General features: G+C 32.5%; 4 protein-coding genes across 5 annotated transcripts; 1 reads left to right on the forward strand and 3 right to left on the reverse strand.

Moving 5' to 3' along the window:
* Positions 1-754: 754 nt before the first annotated feature.
* LOC128193274 (inhibitor of growth protein 1-like) lies at positions 755-3840 on the reverse strand. Its single transcript, XM_052866621.1, has 4 exons — positions 3584-3840; positions 3100-3303; positions 2452-2615; positions 755-1912 (listed from the first exon to the last, which is right to left on the reverse strand). The coding sequence occupies exons 1-4, from the start codon at positions 3723-3725 to the stop codon at positions 1625-1627; spliced, it is 798 nt and encodes a 265-aa protein (XP_052722581.1). The 5' UTR covers positions 3726-3840; the 3' UTR covers positions 755-1624.
* A 4024-nt stretch (positions 3841-7864) lies between these two features.
* LOC128157164 (cilia- and flagella-associated protein 97-like) lies at positions 7865-12628 on the reverse strand. Its single transcript, XM_052819586.1, has 2 exons — positions 11549-12628; positions 7865-9166 (listed from the first exon to the last, which is right to left on the reverse strand). Exons 1-2 carry the CDS (start codon positions 12542-12544, stop codon positions 8810-8812), a joined length of 1353 nt encoding a protein of 450 aa, XP_052675546.1. The 5' UTR covers positions 12545-12628; the 3' UTR covers positions 7865-8809.
* Positions 12629-12642: 14 nt separating this feature from the next.
* On the forward strand, positions 12643-18244 carry LOC128157161 (dentin sialophosphoprotein-like). Of its 2 annotated transcripts, XM_052819582.1 has the most exons (6): positions 12643-12704; positions 13618-14199; positions 14745-16197; positions 16684-17037; positions 17135-17229; positions 17570-18244. In XM_052819582.1, the coding sequence occupies exons 2-6, from the start codon at positions 13622-13624 to the stop codon at positions 17640-17642; spliced, it is 2553 nt and encodes an 850-aa protein (XP_052675542.1). In that variant the 5' UTR covers positions 12643-12704; positions 13618-13621; the 3' UTR covers positions 17643-18244. The 2 variants fall into 2 exon arrangements, with proteins under 2 accessions (XP_052675542.1, XP_052675541.1); XM_052819581.1 differs by having other exon boundaries at positions 17135-18244.
* On the reverse strand, positions 17750-22753 carry LOC128157165 (zinc finger matrin-type protein 2-like). Its single transcript, XM_052819587.1, has 6 exons — positions 22595-22753; positions 19874-20026; positions 19214-19284; positions 18997-19070; positions 18757-18902; positions 17750-18449 (listed from the first exon to the last, which is right to left on the reverse strand). Exons 1-6 carry the CDS (start codon positions 22610-22612, stop codon positions 18315-18317), a joined length of 597 nt encoding a protein of 198 aa, XP_052675547.1. The 5' UTR covers positions 22613-22753; the 3' UTR covers positions 17750-18314.
* Positions 22754-22787: the final 34 nt, after the last annotated feature.

Below are 22787 nucleotides of genomic sequence, written 5' to 3' on the forward strand. Positions count from 1 at the left end.
CCTAACTTCATGAAAAAATAATAGTTTTTTTATTCTTGTTTGCCTCAAAATTCTTTAAAAATCTACCTCTCTTCAAAAAGTATGCAAAGAACTATATATGATAAGAGTTAAATTTGGCCCCCATAATTCGCCATTTTTTAAGTGTTTCGGGTACAATAAAATGCTAACTAATTTTTTAGAAGAGTTGATATAAAATATATTTTTCATCTATTTATTTGATTTATTTGCACTCACTGGCAGTATATGACGTCAGCAGTGACGCCATTTCTATAATTCAATCAAAATCAGCCAAAAATTGACATTTTTCTTATCTATTTACGAATGGGAAATATAGAGCGCATGCTTGAACAAGGAAAATTTTTTTGTCACTTATTAGTCTTGGCTAAATACATCTCTGATTAAAAAATTTTATTTGTTCAAGAATGCGCTCTATGTTTTCGGAAGGAAAAACTGCTTGAAAACAAGCTATTTTACACTAAAAATGCAAAAATGGCGGGAAAAGGTTGTCTTTACAATGTCATATTTCTAAATTGTGGGCACTTGAACCAAAATGAATATAATGTAAAGACATCACATACATATCTGTACAAAGAAAACAAAGAAGAATGATAGTAAAATGATGATGTTCATTTTAGGGGGCCATTTTAGGCCCTTATCATATATAGTCCTTTGTGGTACATTACATTTAACATGCATATTAAAATTTGACAATAAACCAATGCACTATAAAATAATGAAAATAACATCATACAAATGTGTGAAACAATATTTTTATTTATATATATTTGTAAAACTATTCTAACTGAACACATTGACATAGTAAAACATATACTATATTTCATAGAATCATTAAAGTTCTGTAGGAATATACCATACTTTTATTTTTTGTTTTTAATACATCAGTAAAAGTGCATTATACTATAAACTGAAGATGATCTTTCATTTGTTCTTGTAATAACATTAAATTGTTTATAGAGATGTTTCCATATCTGCTGTACTTCAATGATATATATATATTTTACATACAATCTGTTAAAAGAATTCATAGCTTTAGATAACAATTTCATTTGTTGAAAAGCTTAAAGGAAATCTAAAACGTAGCACTAATCTTTCAGTTTCAGCTACCCACATAAATATTCCTTTTTTAATATCAGTAACGTATAGAATTTGATTTTTATTAAAAGTGTTTTATTTAATTACTTGAAAACACCAGTATACTAGGTACATACTTGTTTCTTGTATTAGCACCTTTTACTTTGCAATTAAAACATTTTTTGGTTTTTTTTTTTACCACCAAATTTTTACATAGATCTTTTAAAAATTTCTGTACAGAATATTGAACCAGACCATGCAATAAAAGGTACATGAATATTAAACACGGAGGAATGAAAAAAATTCACAATTATGGTTTTTCTTACATATACATTTTGTGTATATAGAATTCTTTAAATATGGCAGGGATAGAAAACAGAACATAAATCTCTCAGTTGTGGTATTAGATACCTTCTTTCCATAACTGCATGAATGAATTTAACAATATACTGATTTCTTTTTCTTAAATAAGGACATTTCATGACTTCAAAATTAATATTGAAACACATTTCATTCCAAGAACCTAATTTAATCACTTGTCAAATTTTCTCATCACTTTACTGTTCTCTCCCCGGCAGTTTGGACAGAACCACTTTCCTTTTGGCTTGTTCACAAGTCCAACACAATTGAAGTGAAACCATTCAATATCACAAACATCATTGTCACAGCCTATCATTTCTCCATAGGACACTTGCTGACACAGGCAGTAGATAGGTTCATCAGGATCAATGGGAGGTTCAATAGGACTGGCAGGTGCTTGCTCTTTCTTTGACGCCTTTCTTTTCTTTTTCTTCTTTGGGCCTTTGTCAGGGATCATTTCCTACAAATCAAACCCAGTCAAATGAATTGTTTAATTCTGATGATTCAATATAATGTTGCCTAGAAGAATCAAAATCCAGGGCTAATGCCTTTCTAAATCAATCTTTTTGATATGCTTACATTCTTGGCATGCAATTGAGTACATGTACCAGTATAATAATAAGAGCAAAAGTAACAACTTATCTTAATATTCAGTAAGAAAACACACTGTATCTAAAAATATTTCAACTGAAAAATTATGAATTGTTATCAATATAAATAAGTACCGTATATCCAGTAATTTTCAGGATGATCTAATTTTTGCTTTTTACATGTTCACTTTTACAAAGCAAAATATTCAGCACCCAGAAATAATATCCAATATTTTTTGCGATAAGTAATATTTTATATCAAAAAATACAGTGTATGACTGACACAAATAAAAAAAGTTTTTATAATTTTTGCAAATTTTGTGACACACAAAACTGGATGTACAGATTTGATACATGTAGTTGTCATGACATTATGAATACATGCAAAGATATAATTTTCTCCTCCAACCTTCTTTTCTTCCTCCTTGGTTATAGATTCACTTGTTGTCTTCTGTCGCCGTTGTCGTTTCATCGGCACTTTGTCTACCTTTTCTTCTGTCTTCACAGGTCTTGATTGAGTCACTATGGTAAGTGGTTGCTCTTCTCTTTCAATTTCTCTTGATGATGTTGGATCTAAAATATAAAAAAATCTCTCACTCATCAATACACAAATAATGTAGAGTTTGTTATTGTGTGTTATAGATTTTAGATATCTATTTCCTCTTTTTTTGATATGATCATTTGCATATTGTTATACATTATTGGCCTTTACTTGCAAAAATTTGCAATTATTCACAAAAATAATACAACAAATAGACTTTCCAAAAGTACGAACCCCCCCCCCCCCCCCCTTGATTTTTTTTTGGCCCTGACATTTGCACATGTATTATATAGTTTAGAAAGAGCTGCATAAAATACTTAGCATCTTCTCTTCATTTAATTTGAAGAACACCTAACATAAACTTTAGGTGATATCAATCATAAAATCTCAGAAAAATCCATTTAATACTTTATTCTGAATTTTTACAAACCCAGCCTCAAAATTCACTGTTGTCAGGTCTTCAAATTACTAATTTACAGTTTTTATGAAGACAGGACCTGCTGCAAGGCTTCTTACCCAAGTTTTCTCTATCTTGCTCCAGCTGCCGCTGTCTGTTTTCAATATGATCTGCTATAACTGCCATAAGTCCCAGTTTTTCATCCCCTATCTCTTGACACCTTATCAGTGCCCTTTGAATAGACATCAATGCCTTCTTTTTGGTAACGCCTTCCACCTCCTTAGAGTAAATATCCTGGTGATATTCAATATCTTGCATGATATCTGCAATGCAAAATATAATTCAAAACATTTTGTTTGTAAGAATTATACAATTTTTGTTTTAACAATTTTGTTTTACTTACTGGTTTACAATTTTATATCAAACATATTACATTATAGTCAATCTATACAGAACACGTTTTGTCGGTTTGGACGCATAGAGGAAATTCGAACATGCATTGATCTACTGTCTACATTACTTTGCCTGAAACGAAATTCCGCAAACAGCTTTAAAGAAATTAACTGTAAAAACAAAACAGATGGTAAATGAAGTAATAGATACCTCTGCATTGGATGTCCAACTCGCGCATTTGTGTAACGACTCGCTGTAGATCGTTAGGTAGGTTTTCCATGGTATCGAGGTAGTTTTCCAAATACGTTGCCGAACAAAGGGCTTCCACGGCAGCTTGGTTTAACATACTCATTATGAAACTAAATTGTACGAATCAAAAAATTCGAAATCAACTAAGACATAATGATCATCGCCAGAGTTTCCCTCCACTGTTTATTTTTTCGCATATGACCTAGTTGCCTCGTTTTGGATCAATTTGTATTTGACATCGAGGCTGGTTTGGGGAATCCTTGCAAAACAAGTGGGTGGATCAAAGTTTTTATTCATATATAGCATTAATTGGTATGGCGGTTTGTATGCAAGTTATCTTTCTGTCCAATATGTCTACATATCGACAGTCATGTTAGTTATGTCAGCATGCAACATATTAAACTATGTACATTGTAGATTTACATGAATTGTATTGAATTGAACATACATGTATTTTATTGATTAAATCAAATGAATTAGACACACGTTCTAAATAACTTAGATAGTCTTCTCCTAATAATGAAATTTTATAAAATTTAATATTGCCAGTAATTAATAACGTTAGATATGAATACAAATAAATATACACGAATAAACAATCTACTACATATATAATGATCACCTTATCAATTCAGAAATATTTTGAAAAGCGACCACATTCACTCAAAAAAATTTGTACCGTCTTGAAAGTTTCAGTGTTCTGTGTATTTGTCAAAGAATCACCCCCCCCCCATAACAGTAAATGTGCATCTATAATGTCAATAGCTTATTCATTTGAGAATTCCGAGCTCTTGTACTCTTTTTACAGACAAAAAACAAATGATATGCATCTTCTAATAAGCCACACGAACAGTTTGGACTGGCTATTAAGTTACAGCAGAATAAGACAGAATTTAAAATACAGTTGTGTCTCAAACGTGTATGAGTTATGTTTAAAAATCTTTTTCCAAATGAAAGATGTTTCTGAGGCTTTACCGTATCATTGTATAAACATTTTTTAAATATTTTAATAGAGGTTGCCTCCCTTGTATTAAGACTTGGGGCATTCCATCTTCTGACAGTATCAAGAATAAATGATTTATTAAATAGTTCTAATCTAAATTTTGGAACAGAATAATCAAGAGAGTTTCTAGTTGTGTAACTTGAAACACTGCCTCTTGTATATGGTACAATGTTTTGTATGTAAGTAGGTACTAAGTTATTGTGCATTTTGTACATATTTATTAATTTAGCTCTATTTCTTCTGTATTCCAAAGGTTCCCAACCTGTTTCAAAATAAATTGAGTTTCTTGAAGCAAAACTTGTGAACCCAGTTACTATTCTTGCGGCATTTAATTGAACCTTTTCCAATTTTTCTATGTCCATCTGTGTGCAACCAGTCCATACTTCGGCAGCATATTACAATAGATACATACATTTGTGATAGAATATCCCTTGAAACCGAAAATTTTAGCTTTTTAAGTAACCCCAGTTTTTTATAAGCTTTTTTAACAATGTTATCAATATGTTCTGACCAACTTTAGTTTGAAGATAACTGTATACCAAGATGTCTGTGTTCAGTAACATATTCCAATTGACAATTTTCAAAAAATAAATTAGGAAAATGATGTACATTTTTCAAATGGAAAAATACAGCTTTGGTTTTCTGTGGATTGAATTTCAACAACCATTTTTTTACCATTCATCTAAGGTTATGATTAAGATTGTGTTCAAAAAGATTAATATTATATGTTACAATATTAATATGTACTATCTATATACAATTAAAGAACAGAGGTATGACGCCATAGTTAATATAGATTTTACAAATTAAAAAAAATTCAAGAAATTATTTGCTTACATCATACTTACATTTATTTTGTAAAATGGCCATTTATTTAGTAAATAAATGCTCTTTTTGTGATCTATGGAGTAGTAAAGTGGGTTATTGTGCGATCAGTTAAATCGATCGCTCTACACAAAGTCATGGACGTAGCCTTTAATAAAGCTGATGACACAAGAACCCACGGTAGCTCAGAGCGTATGTCTTCTGACCATATCGAATTTCTCTGTTCAACATGCCATTATATAAATAGTGCCTGTTTGGGAGGGTAACAGTTGAAATTGACACCCCGAGAAAATCATTGTCAACCGACGCGAAGCGGAGGTTGACAATAGTTTTCGAGGGGTGTCGATTTCAACTGTTATCCTCCCAAACAGGCACTATTTATTTTGTTATACTGAATGTGTTAATTTTTAAGAAAATTGTACTGCTTTAATATAGGAATAACGTGAATTCTACAGCGAACCGTACGCGCATAATTTTCGCGCATGTAACAATTCTTAATGTTACCCGTTGCTAAGTGTGTTGCTAACGCCGAGGGTAATAGAACGGATTATGAACTGCGTCTAAACCAATCAGATTTCAGTATTTAAGGTATTCAATGTATAATGAAGGGATATTGAACAATTTTGAATCATTTTAAACTAGTTAAATATGTATTGCGAGATAACAATGAAAGCGAAATGAACCAAATTCACATGACTGACAACATATAAGAAGCCGGTCATTTTGCACTTCAAAATTTTTAAAGAGTTATCTCCCCCTTGACAAAAAAAAGAAAATTTTAATTTCGTCAAAATATCTGCGGTAAGTTTTCCATTTTCTTTAATATATTAATAAAGAGAAAGTTTATGCATGTATTAACCAAGAGAGTTCTATGAATTTTAAGTTACTTTTTACAATATCTTAATAAAACATATGTTGCGCATAGACTTTAATGCAAAATTCAAGGTGTAATTAGTTGGACCATAATCAAAATTTTGAAAATTCCTTTGGTGGAGTATTTTTATTTGATAACACTGTCAAAATGATATCATGATTACGAATATCGGACCATTCATTTATTAGGTACAAAATGTGGTCGTTATACATGGAATACCTTTTTTACGTATTTCAGAACACGGGTATGTTAATGTTACACCCTTTCGATAGTTCTCATGGAATGTATATTCTTTTACATAGACGCTGTTTTAGTACTTCGTGAAACCAAATTCAATGTTATCAAAATGGAGTATCAATTAATCAACAGTTTTAAAGCCTCATATAAGGTAAAAGACTACATGTATTTAAAATCTAATGGGTTGAAGACCCCGCCCCCCCCCCCCTTCTTTGTGTAAACTAATATTAAATTGAGATGTTGTAATGCATGCAACAGGTTTTGTGCATGTTAAAGATGAAAAAAAAATAAATCATAGTATATTGCATAATGGCACGAAAACCATCTGCAATATGCAAATTGTAAACCCCGAAAATTAAAAAAGGAATTAGGTATTAAAACAATTATTTAACGCTTGAACAGTAAATAGACCAGAATTTTTTTCCCTTGGTGCAGATCTATTGCCCCCGAGGCCAACAGATCATACTGAGCTGTTCCCTGCACCTCGGGAAAAATATTCTGGTCTATTAACTGCTAAAGCATTAAATAATTGTATACTATCAACTTGAAACTGGAACCATGTTAAGGGTACCGTGTTCACTCGCTCTCACTTTTTGGTTGACATATCAATTAAAGTACATTTTCTAGTGAGTTCTATCTATCAAAGCAAAAAATGCATCGTTCATTATTCACGTGTTCCGCCTTTTTAATCTTTGATCGAGAGACAAAGGGGACCGCGTAGTTATCCGGAATGGACGCTATCGTTACGTTTGTTATGTCTGTTACAAAATATTTTAGAATACTTTCATGTTAAAAACTGAAGTATGATTGGTTCAGACGCAGTTGATAATCCCTTTTATTATACATGTACTTTCATTTATTATACTTGCTTAAAATCTATTTCTTAACTGGTTCATTAACTATGGATTCTGAAATATTGCAATTATAAACCTTTTAATTAAGCCAGATGGCATATTGTGCTCACCTTAATATTGCATAACATGGCTTTATGATGGCATGTTTGATAAATCTAGAAATGAATTTACTGGAATTAATGAATGTTTTTCAAATATCTAAGCAAATTTTAGAATAAGGGAAAATTAAAGAGTTCTGTTTTATGCAATGCTTAATAAAAATAGAGAATTACAAGATCCTTCAGCAAAATTTGTTCAACATTCAAAATATAGACACATTTGCTTGAGAGCTGGCAAACAGACGGGCAAATATACAGGTAATTTAAACACCACTTTATTATTCCAAGACCTCTGTTTTGAACAGCAACCAAGCTAGGAAACAACTTGTGGAATGATAAGAAAAGAAAAACTAACTAACATTTTCTTTATTTGAAAACGAAGTTGTTGCTAAGACTTTACAATGAAAATTTTCTCCAGGAAATACCTTCCTTTAATATAAAAAAAGCCCCGTTTACATTCACAAATATATACAGAGTTGTGGCCCTTACCCTGGTTTACTACATGTATTTCTCAATGATTACACAACCACCAATGAAAAAAAGGTTGAGCTTTAAAAAGTGCATACAGTTATATACATAATACATTACAATGTGTTGCATTTATTTACTTAGCATATGCATACAACACTCTACTCTTTTTCGAGGAAATAGATTTCAAAGAAACATTACTAAACAAATTATCCACCTGAAATATCTTTTTCTATACTGGAACTTTATGGACTCGTATCAACTAAACAAGATGAAATTTATAAATTGATTCATGATTCAATACTAGTATTACATTGATAATGGATGTACAATATTATCTTTGACAATGTATAATGATTTATCTACTAAATTCTTCAATAGAGTTATAGCCAACCTAGCAACTCGTGCACCAATAAATTACATGTAACATGTCACAAAATCTTACTGTTCACAAGGTTACTTATTTAAATCAAATCATGATTAAGTGGCAAAGAATCAACTCACAAAACACAATTCATTCATAGTTTTAACAACAAAAAACACTAATGCCTATGATAACAATCATGAGAAAACAAAATTTGTATTAAAGATCTGTACAAGTATAAATGCATTCAGGTTACTAGTCTGGGCTGAGACAGCTAAACAAATATTGGGACAGCTTATTCATATCTTTTGCAATAATTGAGCCTTATACATGTACACTGTACAAACAAAAGCAACTCTTGAGCATGCTACTCCTATTTTTGCTGAAGCCTGAATCGAAATAATGACACAGTTCATAAAATCTTAAAATCAATCATGGTGATCACAACAATAAAATTTTCCATTTTAAGAAAAAGCAAAACGATCATTCCATGCTGGACGATTGTCTACAGATCTGGATGTGGACTTTGCACTGCAAGGCCGACTGACAACACTACTAGCTATGGATTTTGCACTTCCTGGACGAGATCGGATAGTGCTGGCATTAGATTTAGCACTGCTTGGCCTTGACCTTCCACCTGTGCTCCCCATGGTAGAGCCTAGGGTAATGTTCCCCTCCCCAAAGGTCTTGTTTGGTACAGGGGATGTGTGCATCGCTGCTATAGGGACTCCGTGAAGGAGTGTGTGCTTGTATTCTTTGAGCTGTTCCGTCCTTGACAATCCCCTGGTAGGGCGGGTATGCTGCAAGCGTTGCAAGAATTGCTGGAGAGAAAAAAAAAAGTAGTTTAGTGATAAATAAAATGCCTTATGTATTGGTGTTATAGAACACATAGTAAATATACATTTAACTAGGAATTGGTTTTGATATAAAATATTGTAGTTCCTCAAAATAAATATTCAATATTAAAACAATTGGAAGTAAAGTATGCTCTGAAGTGTGGTAATTTTACTCTCTGATCCTGCTGATGTCACAATTGAGTCAAACTCCATTGAATGTTTCAGAGAACTAACGCTGCAGTGTTTTATATGGACTTTGTTCAATATCGAGTACCACTAAAATCCATTATCACTAATGGAGTGTCAGAGGAGATGGGACTAATTTGATTCCCTGACTTGTGTTGATTGAGCTAGGTCCAGTTACCATAGAATTACTATGACAACATAAAATTCTCCTGAGGTAATCCTGCTACTGCTAGATGCTTAATTGTGAAGATGGAGCTACGCTGATGTGAAAATTCCATTTTTTTTTCAACTTTCAAATCATGATACACAGAATACCATTAATTATGAGCCAGTTAGGACTATAATTTTTTTCTTATTTTAACAATATGTAACCCCCCCCCCCCCAAAAAAAAAGGTCACAAGGTTTGATCAGCAAAATGAACTAAAATTGAGCATGATTTAAGAGCTGTTGCCCTACTCTAATCAACAAAGTGGTGTCCAAATAAAACAAAGCCTTTCTACTAAAACATATCCTGACTTAAAACACTTGTGTACCCACACTAAATCAACCACGGTCCTTCATGATCTTTAAAAATCTCACAAAGCCCCATAGATCGACAGGTAGATATACCTGTTTATATCTTGGAATAAACCATTACCACAACAGCTGAACAGTTCAAATAAGGTTCCTATTTACCCAGCAATTAATACATCTTATGATTGTCTAGCTTGTCTGCAAAGATATTGATTTAGAAATTACAAGCATGAGGTAATTTAGGCCTTTTAGATCTATTCATCAAAATTTATTTCGTATTGATTGTTTAGCAAACCGGTTTCCAAGATCATTTAAACTGCAACACAGCCATAAAGATAGGTATATCTATGAACTGAAGTCCTCTGAGACATTAAATTTTACAAGGCTTTCCCACATATTGCTTACTAGTGCCATGATGCTTCAATGAGTTTTTATAGACTTCAAATTGAATTTCTTTTCACTGAGAACACCATATTTTAATATTGCTTGCAGAATGAGCGTGGGTTCAAAAATAAATGTTTATAATGCATACAAACATGATGTTACCTGTCTGAATGCCAAGCAAGGTATAAATGTATATTAAGTAAATATATGCTCTAAAACAGGTTATTCAGTCAATAAATCTTTTACACATACATTATATGCCAATTTTGTATATGAATTCTAAGTATTAAAGTACAATACACTTGTAAATGTTCGTTTCACATCAAAGCTGTGTGTGACTTGATAATTTACACTTGAACCACAGCCATAACAGTGTCACTTTTTAATCAATTTTTCTGTAAAATCTGGATTGAAAAATATATCAAAGCCATTTTTTTTCCTTCCAAAGAGTAGAGTTACCATCATAGATTAATGTACAATTCTTATAAAAGAAAGAAATGAATAACACATTTAATATTATTTTACTTCAGTTAAAGATCTACACATGGAATATTTCAGATTATATCTGCTCTCTTATTACGGTATTGATTCTAAAGTTAGACCATAGAGGTGCCAAATTCATTGATCTCCTAAATATGGACTGTGAACACTCAGTCTATTTCATTTAAATTACACTATAAGACTATTGATCCTCTAATCCCTTTGAAGCCAGAATTCAAATTCTCAGCATTAACTTTTAAGTCCACTCTTTTTATTATGCAGATATAAATAAATGGGCAACATTGTAAGAACCAGTTTTCCTCATTTTTTATTTAGACAGCTCTGCTGTTTTTGATGACAGCGTTGTTAAAAGGACTGAATACTGTTAGTAACACTAAGTAATCCCCGAGGAAATTAAAGTCATTCTGCACTACTGCTCATAGAAACTGAAAGAAAGGACCAGTATCAGAACATTCAGAGCATACATGTACAATTACGATCAGAGGGAAAAAAACCATAGAGATCTATTAACTATGAACATTTCCCACAACCATATAACAAAATTATCTATATTAATGCAACATTTCATTTCAATACATGCATCGGATGCATCCAGAGTTATTTCAAGAATTACTATCAAATATCAAAATGATTCAAACTCCACAAACAATATATCTTAAACAAAACTTTTTAAAAAGTTATTAAAAAACCTGCCTGTAAGGGGGCACCATCTTTCTTGTAATTAAAGTTTAAAGGATACATGTATATCATATATATACTGCAATACTATCATGCATACTTACCATGTTTTCACTTTCTATTCTCCTTTGGTCTCTCTGTCTGTTAATTGCTGAAGGAGTGACACGCTGTGCGCTTACTGCATGAGGTTTTGACCTCTTCTTCTTTGGCTGATTTGGTCCTATATGCCTCATAATTTCTTTCAAAAGTCTTTGGTTTTCCTTTTCAATGAGCTTTGCCCTATGAGTATCAAATGTGAAATTTGACTTGTCATTACAGTGGGATTTAGGAGGCTCAAACATCACTCTCCTATTGCTCTTAAGTCTTTGCTGTTTATCAATTTCAGACACAGCGTCCATTAAGATGCTCAAGTCCAACTGTTTGCTCTTGAGTTGAACCTCACCAGAATAATCATTGACTTGATCTGAATATTGCACATGACCATTGTCTAAATCCCTTGGGGACGGCAAAGGAGATACATCAGTCATTTCACTATCTGATCCTGATTTGCCGTTTGACGATTTGTTTTCTCTCTTGGACAAATCTTCTGTGGATGGTGTTTTCTTCGTTATATCTATTCTTTCAATTCCTTGTCCCCAGGCTTCTTTTGTTTTATCATTCGGACGATTATATCGCGACTCTTTCTTTTGAGCTTTTCTTCTTTCCTCCTCAATGATTCTACTTTCATCCCCTGATGAGTCGTCGGAATATGTACTTGAATCACTAGAGTAACTGTAAGAACCCCCTTTTTTGCTAGTTTTCTTTTGCTTGGTCTTACTTCGGATTCGTGCTGTGGATCCTTCTGAACTATATGATTTATCAGATTCCGAGTCTACATCACTATCAATCTCACTGTCACTTGATTCAGAATCAGAGTATTTCTTTTCTTTCGCTCTAAAGCTCACGTCGCCATGTTTTTCACTGCTTTTCTCAGAGTGAGGCCCTTCGTAAATTCTATTGTTCTCGTCTAATGATTCCAAAGACTCAATATTGTTTCTAGGTGTATCGAAGAAATCAAAATCAACCCTTTCTCCAGCACTCGATGTGATCATTGAAGCCATGATTGCCGGTAACTTTCTATTTATACTATTTCACCTGCACATCTTTCACACAGTTGTTTGATAGCAACACCGTGATGTCATTGATCAAAATCTCGCGAGATTTGAAGGACGAAATATCGTGGAGTCAACGAAGGCGGTAAAATACGATCAAACATATTCGGTAGAGTAAAAATCAATATTCCATTTACAATTTCTTTGTATGTAGTTATTTTTCGGCGTTATATACAGTGTTTATTTGTAAGATATTGTAGACTGGCATTACCTGAATGATGTACACGATAAGGATTAAAAACATTGGTGTCTTTATGGAGGGTACTCATAGGTGCTTGTGTGTAAAAAAGTGAGTACCTTGGAAGAAAAATAACTACTTTTCCTCCAAGGTACCCACTTGTTTAATTATTTTTTTTCTACACAAGCCTCTGTGGGCCACTTACAGAATTTTTAATACATGTATGAATAATAATTTTTTGTCATAATCAAAATAATGAACACATTGTGTGGAATATAGTCCAATCCACACTTAGCAAAAGTTGTTCCCCTTTGTGGGGTCAACCCAAAGGTCAAAAGGGAAAAAACAACTTTTCCCTTATTTAATCAACCAAATATTTGGGCTTCCTGTGAAAAAATCTCTTGGAATTTAATTTATTCCTTCGATGTGTGGGTTGCCCCAACTTGGGGCAATCAACGTTCACAGCGGAAACGGATTTCTAATGTCATATGACGAAGTTACAACACTCTAAAGTACAAAGGCTACAGTGAGAAATACATGGGTTTTTCCCCAAAGATGGCGGCCATGGGACATAACTTTTGTAAAGTGTGGATTGGTCTATTATGAAGGCTTTATACCTGGACCTATTCTAATCACAAGAGTTCGAATTTTTATCAATAAAGCCAAAAAACTTACTTTATTGACTGACCCATGAGCTATGCGTAAGCAATAGCTCATGGGTCAGTCAATAAAGTAAGTTTTTGGCTTTATTGATAAAAATTCGAACTCCTGTGTTCTAATCTTGTTACTTGAGCCCATGATTCAACTGCAGCATTCTTCCTTATGTACATCACTTTTATTTCAGAATAATGGAGATTGAAAAATGTGCATCACAAAAAATCAGCTTTAAGGTGTTTTCCAATGAACAGAAATCAAAGATGCAGACAAAATATCCATTTTTATGCAAGTCTCAGATTAATAAAAAAATTAAAGATCTCTGGAAGAAACTGGACAATGCTGAAAAATCATGCTACACAAAAACAATACTCTCACCTCCAAAAATCAAGAGAGTTAACAAACCACAGACAAAGAGAGCACAAGCAGGGGCATTCTCTCAGAGACAGAGTGACTCTCCATATGGAAGAAGATTTGATAAAGAAAAAAGAAAAGACAAATCTTTATTGTCTAATTTGCAACAAAATCAGATAAGAAAAGAGGATGGAAGACATAGCAGAAACCGGTTTACAGAAAAAAGAAAATTAGGAGAAGGAAGTCCAAAAGATGTTGTGGCAAAATCTTGCAGAAAAACAGTGCCTTGGAAAGGAAGACCAAGTTTAGGAAAGGAAGATCTATGGAGTGATTCATCGTCCCCAGAGAATGTTGGGGGAAAAGTGGCAAAACCAACAAAGAGGCAGAAAAAAGTTCAGGGCATTCTAAAGCCAAGTGGGTAAGTTGAATGACTGAAATTGAATTCTACTGAAATAAGGCTGGTTAGGGAATGTTTGTGGAGGGTAAATTAATTTACAGTAACTTAATTTTTGTCCATTTTGTCTCGATGCAAACAGTTTTGAAAAAGGCAGGGTAATGTACAAATGTACCATGAAAGACACATCTTGTTGTATACCCCTGAAAACAACCACAGTGTAAATGACTGGTACATGGAAAGTGAAAGATTTGAACTATGTGACCAAATTAATAATGCTAAGTTTTCTTTAACTACTGAATGTTTTAACAGTTTTAACACAATATCAGTGCAAGTAAAAGAAATGTAAAGGGTTAAGAATAGTTTTGAAAAGATAATTTGAATAAATAATGTACATATGCAATAAAGGGATAACCTCACATAAATTTCTAAGCAAATGTTGCATTTATTTATAAAAAGTTCTTTTGTAAAACACACTCTTGAGTTTTTATGAAGACTGGATACTGTGTCCTGGTTTACATTAATACCTCTTAATTACATTCAGATAAAAATAATTTTTCATCTTTCAGTGATGCTTCCCGACAATTAAAGACAAAGAATAGAGTATCATTTGGGTCTCCACAAAACAAAGTTCCATCAAAAACATCATCCCCAGGAAACTTTGGTGATCTAAACAATACAGCTTCCTCAGATGAAGATGACAACAGAGCAAGACTTTTACACAGAACTGATGATGACATGTATGATTTTGAAAGAATAGAAAGGTATGACTTATGTGTAGAAGAGGAAGATATGTATGTCACCATGTTTCAGCAAAACCCAGACTTAATAACAAACCAGCATTTATCTAAAACTGACAACCAACAACAATCTGAAAATGAAACAGACTTCAAGATTCCAAAGAATATCATTTCTAAAAGAAAAAGAAAAAATGAAGAAAGAGATGAAGATAAGAGAGCTGACCAAGGAAAGAATTTACTTTCTCCATTGACTGAAGAATCTTCTCAGAATTCACCATCAGACATAACTACACCAAATGTAAAACACACACTCACCAATTCACTTATAACTCCTCAAATGAATGAATCATTAATGCAGCTAAAACTAGAAGAGGTAAAGAAAGCCCCTCAAAAGGCCAAAGCATTTTCTCCTAAAGCTTCCAGTGGAACTGAGCCTGTCAGAAAAAGCACCAGAAGAAGCATAAGTTCAGGAACAAACAAGAAGTCTGATGTTGAAAAGGAAACTTCTGACTCTGAGAGCTTATCTGTAACACCACTGACAGAATCTTTGCAATCAGAAAATGAATCCACTGCCAGTCAATGCTCACAAGGAGACATCGAAGAAACCGCAAAAGTACTGTGTACAAAGAAAAAAAATCTAGGAAATTCAAACAGCCTAAGAAATCCAGAAAAATCTACCTTAGAGAGAAATAGTTTTGCTGACTATAAGTGCAAAGCTACAAATTTAGAGAAAAAAATTAACCCACAGCAAAAAAGAAAGAGGAGAGGTCAGCATATGGTGGCTGAGAAACCACAAGACGCTTACTCTACAAGTTCATCATCAGAATCATCCTCAAGTCTGAAAGAAAACTTGGAGAAAAGACATAAAATGCCCAAGCTGTGTAAAAAAGATCAGACAAATATAAAACCTCCACTGTCTGCCAATAAACCTGAAAGACAATCAAGAAAAGAACAAAGAAAAATTGAAGAAAACAGTTCACCAAAGCCTTGTAAGAAGTCAAAGAAAGTTAAAAGTCCAGTTGGAAGAATGGATGCTGACAGATTAATTTCTGAATCTCCAAACAAGATTGACAGCATCCAAAATTCCCCCATGGGAGAGTCCTGTTTATATTTTAATGATGATCTTAGTAATGACAGTGACAATTCTTCAACAGTTATGGATGATAGAAAACAGACAAATCAAGTTATAATGTCAGCAATACTTAGAATGCAACAAGCGATACAGTGTCAGGATACCACTGATACTGATGCTAGTTCTCCAAGTCTCTCAGGGATCAATGAGGTTTGTAGTTTCATTTCATTTGAATTGCTATTTAAGTTGACAATATACTTGGATAATTTATGTAACATGATGGGAGAAATAATGACAAACGAGACCAGGATTCAAATCCTGAATCTCTAGTCAGGTGCTCTAAGAAGTTAGTTATCTGGTGGCGGTAGTTGAACTATGGTAGTCTGACTACCATTATTTCTCCCATTCGGTTATATTTGGGATATGGCCAACCTCGGTAGTGACATGTTAACTCTGCCAGGGGAAAAGCCTGGGGTAATCTTTGAGGGCGAAGATCATTTAAGGAGGGAGAAATGTAAAGGTCAGACCTGTTCAAATACTGATGCCAAATACCTCAGTAGGTAGAGCTTTAGGGGGTCTGAGTTTATATCCCAGTCTGGTCCATCATTACGGTATTTCTCCCATTCAGTCACAAGTACTTCTACTTATTGTTCATATGAAATTTATTCATTTTTGTCTATGCTTTTTTTTCTGTAGCCTGTCTCCTTGACTTCTGAGGAGGATAAATTTGTGGTTACACAGAGTAGTGAGGAGGAGGGGGAGGTGGAGAAAGAGGAGGAGGAGAAAGATGATAAGGAGAAGGAAAATGAGCTGAAAATGTGTGAGGAAACAGTTCTACTTCTGAATACTCAGAATTCAATTGATGGCTCCCAGCTTCAGAGTAGTAATTTGAGCAGTCCTAATAATAGCCAGGAAATTGTAAATAGTACACATATTCAGAATCAAACTACAGCTCAGGAAATCAGACAAAGTGAGATAGAAGACAAAAATGTACAGCAAATACAAAATGTTCATCATACAGAAAAGAAATTGGACTCCACAGGAATCGATGTAGGTTTTGCTAATTATCATGTTCTGCATATCAATAAATTTACCATTTTCATAAAAAAACAAAGCAATGAATTCATGTAAAATATGTCTTTAATAGCTGGAGCAGGTTTGTGCTGGCGATGAAAAGAAAGATGTATTTCAGATGTTTTCCAAACCAAGTCCAACCACAGAAACAAATATGCAAACAAGAAGGCAAGTAATTTTTGTGTGTTTAAAAATTTCTCTAAGCAAGCCAACAACTGGGGAATCACTTCCTCATCTAATATTTTTTTACCTATTAAACCAAGGAATATATTATTGACTTGAATACCCTTTAATATTAAACTGTAAACTGCAATTCATAGAGTATAATTAGACAAATTTTATATTCCATTCAATATTAGACCAAAATAAAAATGTAAGCTCTGACACATTTTTTTTATATTATAGCCATGATCTATTCCTTTCCTCATTTACAGAGAGGAGTAATTTAAAAACCCTTGGCTTGTGAAGATGAATTTTTTCATTACATGTCTAATCTCTATGATTCCAGATTCATCTCAAGCGCCAAGCAAGAGAGCAGAAGCAACTTCACAGATTTGTTCCATGAGGATGACATTTTTTAGATTCCCATTTTACTCAATCATATACTTTTATTATCAATTATTGTATAAAAATAAGGATGAATTGTTGTTCTTGAAAATTGTTTATCAATAAATTCCAATTAAAGTATCTTACATTAAAGTAAGACGCATGTACTAACAGTTTTTCAAGTGATGTTTGAATTTGAACAGGATCAAAGTACAAATGTACATTTTATATAAATACCATAAATTCACATTTTATCAATTGTTGGTGCTACTTTGTATTTAGTTCATTACCCATGTATGGTACATTTATAGGTGGACTCCTCTACTCAAGTTGAGCAGATTTACATCACTTAATACATTGTATGAATTTTAAAGAACACACAAATTATTTGAAATTGAAATTTGGTACATTTTGTATTTGCATAATTTATCATACCACATATTTATAAACTTACTTAACTTCTAACTTATCCATAGTAAAATGCTACAACATTCAGTTTTGTACAACATTTTGAAATATAATGATTCAAAATGCTTTCAACTTGCCCACAACTTTACACACTTTTTAATAATGGTGTTTATTTTTTATGACCATTGCAATCAAAACATCCACGATAAAGTGATGAATAAACTTTTTTTTTTAAATATTTACACAATGATAACAAAATGTCAATGAATTTATTTATTGGAGTCTTTCATTGAACAACGTCACTTTTTAGACCCCCCAAATCCTGAAAATCCCATGACAGCTGCCATATCTGAAGGACCCTCGGAATCATCGGGTTCAGCTTTGCGTTTCCTTTCTTTCCTTTTTTCTTTTTTGTAGGCCTTTTGTTTTTCTTCCTATGAAATAATTTAAAAACTGTCTGTACTCTATACATTGCTTTATTACTGAATATCTATCAAATGATATACCGTAACTATGGCAGTACAGTTTTCCAATACACAAGTTGAAACGAATAATACCATCAAAAAGTATATTACAGTGTGTGATATACAATGTATATTGAAATTCATGTATACTTTTTGGTAATTGTTGTCTAAAATCTGCTTTCAAAGAGTTGCTGACTCAAAGATTTTTTTTAGCCTGATCTTTTAGTTGTCCCTGTACTTCACTTATTTTCAAATCTATAATGAGTTAATGACATACCTCTTCTTTCAGCTCTTTTAATCGTTCTTCGAAATCATACTCCTTCTTTTTCTCTTCCATTTTCTTTTTGTTGATTTCAAATCTCTTCTTAACTTGATCTAAAGATGATCTTTCGATTTTCATGGACATTCCCAAATTTCTTTGATCTTTCAAAACAATGAAAGTATGTTAGAATATTAATATAATGATAAATATGTGTGTTAAATACTGACCAAATACAGTAATTCCAAATAAACTTACGTTTTTTGCCATTGATGTGATCTAAGAAGTTAATGGAGTCTTTTACGACACAATCACAGACATTGCAGTAGTATCTATGAACAGAAAAAACCCAAATATATGAATACTGTTTATAATTCAATGTCTGTAATAAATACCTACAATACTTTTAAAGCATTTATAATCAAAACAGACTGACACAATAAATTAACTGAATCTCTGAGAAGGAGCCTCTTACCCTCCCTGTTGTGAAGCTGGAGTTGTTTTTGTGATGACTTGTGACTTTCCAAGTTTTGAATCCAAATCAACCTGTAAAAATACATATTTTTTAAATTTATTTAAATCATCTCCAAGAGCTCTGAGATAACATTGTATTTTTGTTAACAAGTGATATTTTTACATTTACAACTTTTCTTTTAACAAAATTTTACAAATATTGTGACTTCTACAGGTTTCATATTAGTCATCAATTCACATATTCAGATCTAGAGGGGCCAATGATCCCATCCCCTGATATTTTGGACATACAGATTACAGTATGTTATACACTGAATTTACCAAACAAAATGGCCTTGGGACTCCCCTTGTAAACAAAAATATCTCTCCAACCATCCTACTAAGAAATTTGTTGTGTTCTGTGCCATATTAAGAAATGGCAAGTGATAAAACTACCTGTATTGGAATCAGAACTCAAAAATTAGCACCCACAGAATAAAGTTGAACATTATTGAATGCTCTTCATTAAGTTGTTGTCAAAATATTTTTTAAGTTTGGGAAATCAGGTACAGATTGTAGAAAAACATCAGTACCGGTATTTTATGACAATTTGTCTACAAGCTTCATCTTCTTGCTTTGTAGTTGAATTTTGATACATTTTCTATGCCAGTAAAACCCTTGCCTTATATTCTCTTGGTTTTAGGAGCTCCCTTTTTTGATGAGGTTCTCTGAGCTCTTTCTCAAGCTGTTTTCTCTCCTCTTCTTCCAATCTTTCCTGTGCAAGACGTTCATATTCATCCTTATCCCACTTGCGTCTGTGGTCTCCAGGATTTTTCTGAAAGAATTTCAATTAATTGGCCTGATAGTTTGAAATATTGTTGATGATTTGACTCTTTAGCTTGACATTGAAAAGTGCTTGTTTTGTAAACCAAATGATTCCAGTTTACCAGTTGCACAATCAACACATACATGTATTAAAATAATAAGCAGACAGTTGCTGGCACTCCACACTAATGTTCTGAAGAAAAAGAATAGATGAGGATGAAAAAAATTATACCATAACTTAAATCAGTTTAAAAGTATAGGTTAATAACTTAGTTCAACCTGTACTAGCGTGCGACCAGTTCTCCCCGAGTACCATTTCTTGCCAGTACATTTTTTATATATAATTTATGTATTGATATAATGACGTCACAATGACTGGCGAGAATTGGTACTCAACGAGAACTGGTCGCATGCCAGTAATATAAATTAAAAAAAAAAAACATGCTTAACTTGGGTCACATTCCAAAATTACAAGCGATTATATAATTTAAATGTTGATATTAACTTCATTTGCCTTAACCAAAGAAGTTGAGTTATAACAATAAAAAAAACTAAAATTGAACATAATTTAATTCTAATTGTAACGTGGCATCTGATTGGATAGAAAAATTTAGTTAAATTTGTATAACATGGTTTGAACATCACAGGACACATCACAATGCATTAACGTCAAAAATGTACTAATCCTCCTGACGTTACTTTTGAATTTTGAACAGATTAATATCAACTTGATTAGATATTGGGTTCATTTCTTATATAATAAAATATATTAAAAAAAAATAATGCACCCTCTACTTAAATAAAGTACGAGTTTTCGTGAATGTTGCAGAATAACCTCCGAGGTCGAGAAATGTTGTTTTGAAATATAAAAGCTGAGGCTTTTATATTTCAAACAACATTTCGAGACCGAGGAGGTTATCCTGCAACATTCCTGATAAGAAAAACTTTATTTCTATTCTACTAACAGCCCAGTATTTCTACAGATTGTTTCTCCTTTAGACACGATCTAGGTCATTTTGACGGCTGTTCCGTGTAACCCCAATGGTTTTGTTAGTAATGTTTACATGTGTATCGATCAAAGGAATCACATGCAAACGACAGAATTTTTCTTTGGATTTTTAATACTCTTTACTTATTTATAAAATATCTTTGAATCATATTCCAAATATTTTAAGGGCAATTTAATACCATTATTACTAATACAGTTAGATATTTTATGTAAAAACATGCAGTGAAAATGTGCTAGGGAGGTCCTAGGAACGGTATCAGGAGAAAACGTACCCAAGAGAAAACGTACCCTATGAAAATTATAATTACCTGGTATACTACTTAATAGTTTTTAATACTTTTAAATACTATTTTGCATAATAAATATACAGAAATGTAAGAGTTTTATAGATACTTTATTGTTTTAAAGGGGTTGGACATATTAAATAATTTTTCAAATGCTACTTTAATGCATATTTCAATGCATAGATGTATAGAAATATATTCATTTTATGAATAATATCTTTATAATAATTGTAGCAACTTTTAGTAGTAGTTTCCATATAGACTTCAGTGGACTTGGTTTTATTAAGCAACTTTGTTTTAAAGATAAATTTCAAAAAAATGTAAAAAAAAAATAAATAAATAAATAAATAAATAATGCGATATCGACTTCTTGAGATACTAATCATTTAGTTTTCCAAATGAGATTGCAATAAAAACTAATTATTTAACGGTCTCGTTTATGGTGTATTAATTGTCAACTAATTAAATTGCTCAGGCCATGTTCGTGTATATGTATGTTACATATTATTGTCTTAATAATTTAAGTACGTGACTATGCATTTAAAAACAACAGCAACAAATGCTACAAATGTTCATTGTATATTTTATTTTGTTTCATTTAAGAATATCCATGAAAACCATTATTAATTATTTTCATAGGGTACGTTTTCTCCAAGAGAAAACGTACCTGGGTACGTTTTCTCCTGGAGAAAACGTACCCTATAAATTGGGTACGTTTTCTCCAGCATTCCTAGGAACAGCCGCATTGATCTCTTAAAAATAAACATTTGAGGCAATACAGCATGTTTTGTCTGTAACTATCACGTGAAATTGACAAAGTTTTAAAACTTTTTACGGTTTGAAGTTGTACTTTCATGGTCAGTGCGAGACAAATAGGTATTTCTGATCTGATAATTTACTGATGACGTTCGTGGTATATTGGAGAATAATGTCCGCGGCATCTCTTTGATCTCGGCAATAACTGTAGTAGAATACAGTGTACTGGCTTTGTACATGTATAGTATGAGTAAGCAAAAACAGGATAAAAATTAGGATTTTTTTTTCATAAAGCTATACTGCTTTCAATTTTTTGGGGGGGAGGGGGGCAGAAGGGACGTATATACTAACTTGTAAATTCACGCATGTTAGTTATATTGTTACTTGTAACGTCATACTATATATACAACTTAGAATATAACCTCACGTCCCTATTTTCTGCAAACAAGCTGTGCCAAAAATGTAAAGCAGATTCTTCATAATATCATATAAAAATGAGTTAAATAAAGTCATATCTAAACTGAATTACCTCATATGCGCCAGCCATCTTGGTAAATGAAGTCGTTTGTCTTTGTTTTTATTTTGGTCGACCGAATTTCCTTTCAAATCTGAAAACTAGTTAACTTGTACTTTGTCACATCGAGAAGTATAAATATATATTTTTAGAATTAAACGGAAAATATACACTCGTCTGATACATCCCATCGTAAGTAATTGTCCAG

The sequence above is a fragment of the Crassostrea angulata genome, chromosome 7 (assembly GCF_025612915.1).
Source record: "Crassostrea angulata isolate pt1a10 chromosome 7, ASM2561291v2, whole genome shotgun sequence".
In the NCBI taxonomy this organism is placed as follows: domain Eukaryota; kingdom Metazoa; phylum Mollusca; class Bivalvia; order Ostreida; family Ostreidae; genus Magallana; species Magallana angulata.